This window comes from Mus pahari, chromosome 1, assembly GCF_900095145.1.
Source record: "Mus pahari chromosome 1, PAHARI_EIJ_v1.1, whole genome shotgun sequence".
NCBI lineage: Eukaryota > Metazoa > Chordata > Mammalia > Rodentia > Muridae > Mus > Mus pahari.
In genome coordinates this window covers 19,472,187-19,480,883 of record NC_034590.1, presented here as the reverse complement: position 1 = coordinate 19,480,883, position 8,697 = coordinate 19,472,187, and the positions used below count along the sequence as shown (strand labels likewise).

The 8,697-nt window shown below is 39.6% G+C and overlaps 1 protein-coding gene across 1 annotated transcript in view; it reads right to left on the bottom strand.

Annotated features, from left to right (window-relative positions):
• The window catches only part of Gtf2h1 (general transcription factor IIH subunit 1), a 28,517-nt gene that overhangs the window by 16,442 nt on the left and 3,378 nt on the right, over window positions 1–8,697 (bottom strand). Inside the window, exons 2-4 of the mRNA XM_021192964.2 lie at window positions 3,976–4,144; window positions 1,766–1,958; window positions 550–712 (exon numbers count right to left, since the gene is read on the bottom strand). Of these exons, the coding sequence (XP_021048623.1) occupies window positions 550–712; window positions 1,766–1,958; window positions 3,976–4,129 (510 nt within the window). The 5' untranslated portion in view covers window positions 4,130–4,144. The remainder of the gene's footprint in view (window positions 1–549; window positions 713–1,765; window positions 1,959–3,975; window positions 4,145–8,697) is intronic.

The following is an 8,697-nucleotide window of genomic DNA, read 5'->3' as shown; positions in this document are numbered from 1 at the left end:
CACACACACACACACACACACACACACCCGAAACCTAGAGGCTTTTTTCTTTTGAGATATGTTCTCACATGGCTGAATGTGGTGGTCTGAATGAGATGTGCCCCACAAGCTTCAGGCATTTGAATATTTGGTTCCCAAGTAGTGGCTGCTTGGGGAGGACTAAGAGGTATGGCTTTGCTGGACTAAGTATGTCCCTGTGGTTGTGCTCTGAGGTTTCAAAAGGCTCACAGCAAACCCACAGATGTCAGCTTTCAGTTGTTGATCTAGTAGCCTGGTGCCACACTTTTGCTCTGCCACCATAGCCTATAACCCTCTAGAACTATAAGCTCAATTTAATTCTTATAAGCTGCTTCAGTCAGGATGTTTTACCATAGCTGTAGAAAAATAACTAAGATATTGAGGCTGGTCTTGAATCACTGATCCTCCAGCCTCTTCTTCCTAAAAGCTGGTATTACAGATAGGGTCCCCTAATCCCTAAATGGCCCTGTTATAAAAATACTGGAGGAATTTTAATATTTTTCCCTTCAGAAATCTAGAAAGGTCACATACCAGAAATGCTGCAGAAATCCCAACATCCTGCTTGTGACTGGATGTAGCACGATCTGTTGCATTCACATTTAAACGGTTGGCCCAGAATTCCTCAGCACTGATCACTTGGCTCACAACAAGGTCTTTATAGAGTTGGAATAAAACAGGATCCTCCTGGAGCATTCTGGTGATAGATACAGTAAATGTAATTAAACTTCTGAGATATTCACACATCTACCTTCGTTCTGTAAGGGCTGAGCTGGAGAAGTCACTTCATTAAATCATTTTTAGAGTAACAAATGGAAGTACAGACAAAGGGAAGGAACTCTGAAGAAGCAGACTACATTTTCTAAGACAAAGAACCGGTCTTATCCATCTTTGCAATACAAAGTCTACTTTGTATCTAAACAGTACTATATTCTTCGCTATATAAAGGTGAATAGAAAAGGCTGACAGGGGCTGGTGAGATGGCTCAGTGGGTAAGAGCACTGACTGCTCTTCCAAAGGTCCTGAGTTCAAATCCCAACAACCACATGGTGGCTCACAACCATTCATAACGAGATCTGGTGCCCTCTTCTAGAGTGTCTGAAGACAGCTACAGTGTACTTACATATAATAAATAAATCTTAAAAAAAAAAAGAAAGAAAGAAAAGGCTGACAGTATTCATTCATCATTTTGACAAGCACAAGGAACTGTAAGTAACAATAACTCAAAACAGATATTACTAATGAAATAATCTCTCTTATTAGGAATCTTCTTTGCTTCTCTATCTCAATCTTTCACAGTATGAATTCCTTTTAAAAATTATTATTATTACTATTAGTCATTGAAGAAAGGCTTTAATTGGGAGTAAGGAAACAGAACAAGACACACAGGAAGAAAGCCCCTCTGCAAAGCAAAGGTGGGACTCAAAAGTCTGAAACCCTACAGTACTGATTCTTGGCTTCTTATTCATAAACATTCTTCTAATAATTTAGTATCTTCTCTGTAATTCAAAACCTGGAGAAAGAAAGGAAAGAAAGCAAAGAGCCATAGTGTTTTGTAATGTCAGGTCTCCTAATCAAATGGTAGCCGTTTCAGTAACTTTTGGGGTTGCACACGGTCTTGTCGTCTAAAGTCATACAGTGAACAAGTGGTCCCAGTGAGAATCAGAGGCAATGACAGCACAGATCCCACGCCCTACAGGAGACTCGCCAAGCCCACTAGGTGATGGAGGAAGCAGATCCCCACTCTCACCTGTTCTTCTCCTCCAGTTCCTTATTAGCTTTCCGCTTGAACTTGGGCAATAGCTGCTGAAGGAGGTCCTTCACTGCATCCCGCTCTTTCACTGCCGTGCTTTCGTTGGAAAAATGGAAGTTTGTTGTGTCCCCTGCATGCAGGACCAGCTGAAGTTGTATTTTAGCTTTTCCCTCTGGACTGATTTTCTGGCCTAAAAGAAGCATGAAGCTAAGTAGATGAGGACATTCACAATGTAACCCTAGCACTTAGGAGTCGGAGCCAGGACAATAAGAATTTCAAGGACATCCTAGGCTATAACAACAAGCTTAAGCCTAGCCTGGAATACTGGAGACACTGCCACAAAAGAAAGTGAGAATCAAAGTGAAAATAATCATATACATGTATGGCACTGTCAAAGACTTGTATTAACAAAACAAAACTTAAAGGGGATGAATAAGAAACAGCCTGGGAGGTGGTAGCGACTCATGCATGGAACTCTGTTCACCTCCTATGAGGACCCTATGTCTGATCCTCAGCAATGTAAAGAAACAAAACAAAACAAAACAAAAAAAACTTACCTGTGTCTATGCAAACTCCAAGATACAGATATAGGTTAGACCCCACAAACTCTGAGCCTTTTTCTTTGGAGGCAGAGTCTCCTATAGTCCAGGCTGCTCTCAAATTCTATTTGTAGCTAAAGATGACCTTGATCTTTTGATCTTCTTTCCTCTCTCTACTAAGTGCTAGGATTACAGGATGTGCCACCATACTGTGTTTATATAGTGTTAGGGACCAAAATCAGGACTGTGTACATGCTACACAAGTTTCCTACCTACTGAATTATATTCCTAGTCCCTGATGATTTATCAACATCACAACCACCACTACCACCATCATCACATGAAGACCGAGAGTGCTAAAATACACACTCATAGCAGAACTTGAGTTCTCTTTTTCTTATGCATTTTGTCTCCATGTATGTATGTGCATCATGTGCACAGCCTGGTGCCCAAGGAAGCCAGAAAAGGGTGTTGGATTCCCTCCTCCTCAAACTGGAGTTACAAATGGGAAAGGGCATGAACATTTCTTTTAACATCCAAGTCAGTGCTCCAACCCCAGAATCTATATAGTTTGCAAATGGCTATCAAGGCAACAGTGCTTTTCCTTTCTCCCCTAAGAAACAGAGATGGAGGGCTTTGTTCCACTAAATAGGCAACTCACTAAATATGGCATATGGTAAAGAGCTCTTACTACAACATAAACAGATTTCTGATGACTCTACTGGCTCTGTCTAGCAAGTGTTGTGATTACAGAAATATGCCACCTTACCCAACTTGTATAGTTAAATTTTTGTTTGTTTGTTTGTTTGAGACAGGGTTTCTCTGTGTGGCCCTGGCTGTCCTGGAACTCACTTTGTAGACCAGGCTGGCCTCGAACTCAGAAATCCGCCTGCCTCTGCCTCCCGAGTGCTGGGATTAAAGGTGTTTGTTTTGTTTTGAGACAGGGTCTCACTATGTAGCCAAGCTGGCCAGGACCTAGAACTTTTCATTCTCCTTCCTTAGCCTTCATGTGCTGAGAGTAAAGGCACGTATATTATTTAGAGAGAAGTTAGACTCAGATGTTTAAAGACACCTGTACTTTTCTGAATCCCCACTACATTCTCCAGGGTACAATCTCCGCCTCATCCTTGCTCTGTTTTGGGCTCCTGCACGAGTCCTTGGGTCTGATCCGCAATACTCCCTATTGTGACCTCAAAAGCTCTGTATTTCTCCCATCTACCTTTTTATGAAGTTGAATCTTTTTTTTTTTTTTTTAATTAATTTATTTTTATTTATTTTATTTTTTAAAAAGAAGATGACCATATAACAAAAGCCTAGCTTACTTGCCTAAATGCAAAATTTTGCTGAAGGGACAATCTGGCATCATCTATCAACCAACCTACAAAACCTCAAGAAGCTATTAGCATTCAGTTTTATAATGTGAAACTATTTGCAGTAACAAATTCTAAAATTATCTCCTGTCCTTCAAGAGATATACACCAGACTCTATCTACTCAATGGAACATTACTTTTTGAAGCACACATTTTTTTTTAAATGAAGGTGGGTTTATACTATGTAAATCTGCAATCCATAGTTGTATATTTGATGGTCCTATTTTATAACTACCACTATCTGTTATTCTAATATAAAATACAAAACCAACATTAGATGTTGCATGTATGACTCACATTTAATATCTGCATACATATGGCTGATTGTAAATCTGTCTTTGCCTTCAGGTGCCCAAGCGATTCTCTCTGCCATGAGGTACAGTGCTCCGTCCTGCTTCTTCTGACGAACCTTCTTCACAATCAATAACACTTCTTCTGAGGAAGTCGCCATGATAGCTGTAAGGTGCTAATGGGGGGCAGGGAGGGGAAGAAAAAGAAATCAACCACATCAATGTGGGCTGAAACAAACCAACAAAATAGGTGTGCAGGGGCTGGAGAGATGGCTTAGTAGTTAAGAGCACATGCTGCTCTTTCTGAGGACCCAGGCTCTATTTCTAGGACCTACATGGTAGCTCACAACCATTTGTAACTCAAGTTTGAGGGAATCCAACACCCTCTTCTTGCTTCTGCAGGTATAGCATACCTGTGGTATACACACATAGAGGCTATTATATATATTAAAAAATATATATACACACACATAAATATATATATATATAAATAAAATTAACAAACCAGCCGGGCAGTGGTGGCGCACACATTTAATCCCAGCACTTGGGAGGCAGAGGCAGGCGGATTTCTGAGTTTGAGGCCAGCCTGGTCTACAGAGGACAGCCAGGGCTATACAGAGAAACCCTGTCTCGAAAAACCAAAACCAAAAAAAAAACCAACAACAACAAACAAACCAACAAAAAGTACACTATTTTAAAAACAGACAGTATATGCACACACACCATAACCCAAACAAATGTCCCAAACACATGGAACATTTCTGGAACATTCCTACTACCTATGAATGCCAATGACTTATTTTTAGTCAATTCTTTCTTTTCTCAAGCAATTGTTTCCTGATTTGTATTACTCCACTTTTAGTAAAGGAATCAATATGGTATGTTATGTAATGTCTATAATCATAGTACTTAGGAGTGTAAGACAGGAGGATCAGAGTTCAAAGCTAGTATGTGATATTTTAAGACCCTGTTTCAAAGAAAGAGAGAAAGAAAAAGAAGGGGAAGATATCTTGAGGAGGAAGCAATGGCAGATAATACAGGAGGACATTACAGGTATTATGTTTTTACAAAGCATCCAATAAGCAGAGGCGGGCGTGGCGGTGCATGCCTTTAATCCCAGCACTCAGGAGGCAGAGGCAGGCGAATTTCTGAGTTCGAGGCCAGCCTGGTCTACAGAGTGAGTTCCAGGACAGCCAGTGCTACACAGAGAAACCCTGTCTCGAAAAACCAAAAAAAAAAAAAAAACCCAATAAGCAGAACCAGGTTTCTGTACGGGTTGACATCAGAGTTAACTACATATGTCATGTATGTTCTGCATGTGTGACTACAAGGACAGGCAACAAGTTGATTTTTTTTCTTCCCTGATTACCTACAACAAATATGTATTTTTGCATTGAGTGACCTGATGACCTCAATTTAATCCCTGGGTCCCATAAGATGACAAGAGAACTGTTTCTGACACATCCTATGACTTCCCAGGTAAGCTGTTGTTTGGTGTGCATCTGCAGACTGAATAAAATGACCAGCATATAAGAGGTGGAGGCAAAACTATGGCTGCAAGTTCCTGGTCAGTCTGTTCTATTTAGTGAGTTTCATGACAGCCAGGGTTGCATATAGGGAAACATTGGCTCAAAGGGATTTAAAAGAAAAGAAAAAGAAAAATTCCTTCCCAACAGCTGATTCTCTATAAAACCAAGTGTAGAATAACATTTGGATAAGAACTAAAGGGGCTGGAGAGATGGCTCAGCGGTTAAGAGTATAGACTGCTCTTCCAGAGATCCTGAGTTCAATTCCCAGCAACCACATGGTGGCTCACAACCATCTGTAATGGGATCTGATGCCCTCTTCTGGGGTGTCTGAAGACAGCTACTTTGTACTTACATTTATTTTTTAATTATATCCAAAAAAAAAAAAGAAAAAAGAAAAAAAAAAAAAAAAAAAAAAAAAGAACTAAAGCAGCATTAGTTACTTGTAATTCTGCAAGAGTAAAATTTTAATTTTAATTTATAAATATTAGCTTTATAATACTATGGAACTGTTAAATACTCCCCTGCCCCCATGAGACTGGGTCATAGGGCTTCTCTGTGTGGTCCTGGCTGTCTTGAAATCACAATGTAGACCAGGCTGGCCTTGAACTCTCAGAGATCTGCCTGCCTCTCCCTCCAGAGTGCTGAGATTAACAGTGTGCTGCACCCTGCCTCCTTCTCAGCCCAAAGACATCCTACAGCACAAGCTTCCAGTGAACTGGGCTAGGAAACTAACAAGCATCTGTGAGTGGGGAAGGTAAAGAGGTAAATGGGTGGAGACAACCTAGAAAGTGAAGAGTTCAACCGACTTTTAGTACTTAACCATGGCCCTTCTTACATAACACAGAAACCATTTCAACAAAATGTATTTAGGGCAGGACTGAGATGCAGCTTAGAGGCTGAATATGACTGGTTCAGCCTTCTTCAGGTCCTGGGTTAGTCCTCCCTCTCCTCCATTAAAAATTTAAAATAGAAAAATAAAATCAGACAAATTATTGAACAGTGGGCATAAATGTCAATTGTCTCAAATCATTTGCTTGCCAAGTTTCTCTGGTCAACTGTAGTATCTTTGTTAACTATAAAGAGAATAAGTTTGGGAGAGCTAACAGACGCATTAGGGCCACTTTACAATGGTTTCTGTGATTTTCAGATTCCTTGGAGGGGTTTCCTTGTGCTCTCTCCAGTAAAACTGTTAAGAGCTATAGTGTTTCTTTTATGAAAAATATTGCTGTAGGCTACTTTAAATTCCATCTGGTCAATGAAAAGACACAATATTTTATGAAATTATTTGTTACAAGACTTCTTTAAACAGTAAGATCCCTTAAGAAAGGCATGAATGCATTCCTTGTTATAACTTTGCCTGAAGCTGCATGTGAATGTCCTTGTTCTCAAGACTCGATACATTTTTCTCTCCCCTCAACTGGTTTTCAGTCAAAAAAAAAAAAAAAAAAAAAAAAAAAAATTTTTTTTTCTTTTTTTGGCAGAAGATTCTAATCTCTGAAGTCATTACTGTTTTCTAATACTCTCTTTATAGAACTTACCACAACTTGAATTTAATTTTTAAGTAATTCTCCCTGAGGCAGCATACACAGGACCTTCTCAGGTCTGCACCAGGTCCTCTGAATATATTATGCCTTCCAGTTTGGTGTTTTTATGGAATTGCCGAGTGTGTGAATGTGTGGGTCTTTTGTGCTCTTGGGCTCTTCTTGGTTTGGTTTGTTCGATTGTCAGTTTTATTATATTCTATTTTTCTACTACCCCTTAGAAGCCTGTTTGTTTTCTAGTGAGACAGAAAGGGAGTAGATCTGGATAACAACTGGAAGGAACAGAGGGAGGGAAAACCCTGCAAGAATATATTATGTGAGGGGGGAAAAAAAAATCTTTTTAATAAAAAGAAAAAACTTGATAATAATAAAATTTACAAAATTAAAAATGTACTGCTTTTCAGGAAACTATGTGAACATGTTATGTGCTACGTATCTCTTAATATTTAACCATATAAAGGCATGACTAAAAACTTTACAAAGACAAATCCTTTTTCCCCCCCTTTAAAACTATAAGCATTATACTTCAGAATTTCACCACAAACTACTATTTGTTTTAAAGTCTCAGAGTCATACTAGAGAGGTATTTGTGCTCTGTATAGTAGATGCAGTTTGGGTTCACGGTACCATGTTTTTCTTAGAGATGGAGTCTAAGAGTGAAGGCTTAGCACTTAGGACATACTTGGAATAGGAACTGTTCAACCGTTAACACCACTGTTACATGTTTCTTGGAACCAGCAGCCTAATTTGGTGTTTGGTATATATGCATACTTTTAAATAGTTCTTTTGACTTACAGAGGATTCTGATACACAGGAAATCATAGTAGGAAATCTATGATACTGACAACAATGTATTGTATTTTATTTCTCAATAAACTTCACAAAGATCAAGATTCAATGTGTTGTGTTCATTACGATATAACACAATCTTTATTAAAGGAATTTAGTCTCACCAAGAAACAGGAAACCTTTGCACATATATCTTCAACTCAACTATAGGATACTATAGCTTTTCATTCATAGGCTAGAGTATCACTTCTCACAAAGATTCCCCAAGTAGGATCCTGCCGTAGAAAGAAATGTTAGGAAAAAAAAATCTTTATTTACTGTCTCTGAATCTGCATTACCTATCTTCTTTCCCAATGTATATAGAAAGATAAGCTCCTTTTCACTCTTGCCTCCTGGAAAGGTTTGAAAGAGTGAGCTTTATCTACTGGCATAAAACATGGCTATCTGCCCAGAATATCAAAGGCAGAGGGCAGCCTGGCATGGTGGCACACGACTTTAATCCCAGCACTCGAGAGGCAGAGGCAGGCCGGTTTCTGAGTTTGAGGCCAGCCTGGTCTACAGAATGAGTTCCAGAACAGCCAGGGCTATACAGAGAAACCCTGTCTTGAAAAAAAACAAAAACCCAAAAAAGGCAGAGGGCATAAGTGTCATGTTCAAGGGCAGCCTAAGATACATGCAAAAATCCTACCTTAAAGAAAACTAAGAGTGAAAAGAGCTCTAGGCCGGGCCTGGTGGCACAGGCCTTTAATCCCAGCACTCGGGAGGCAGAGGCAGGCGGATTTCTGAGTTCGAGACCATCCTGGTCTACCAAGTGAGTTCCAGGACAGCCAGAGCTATACAGAGAAACCCTGTCTTGAAAAACCAAAAAAA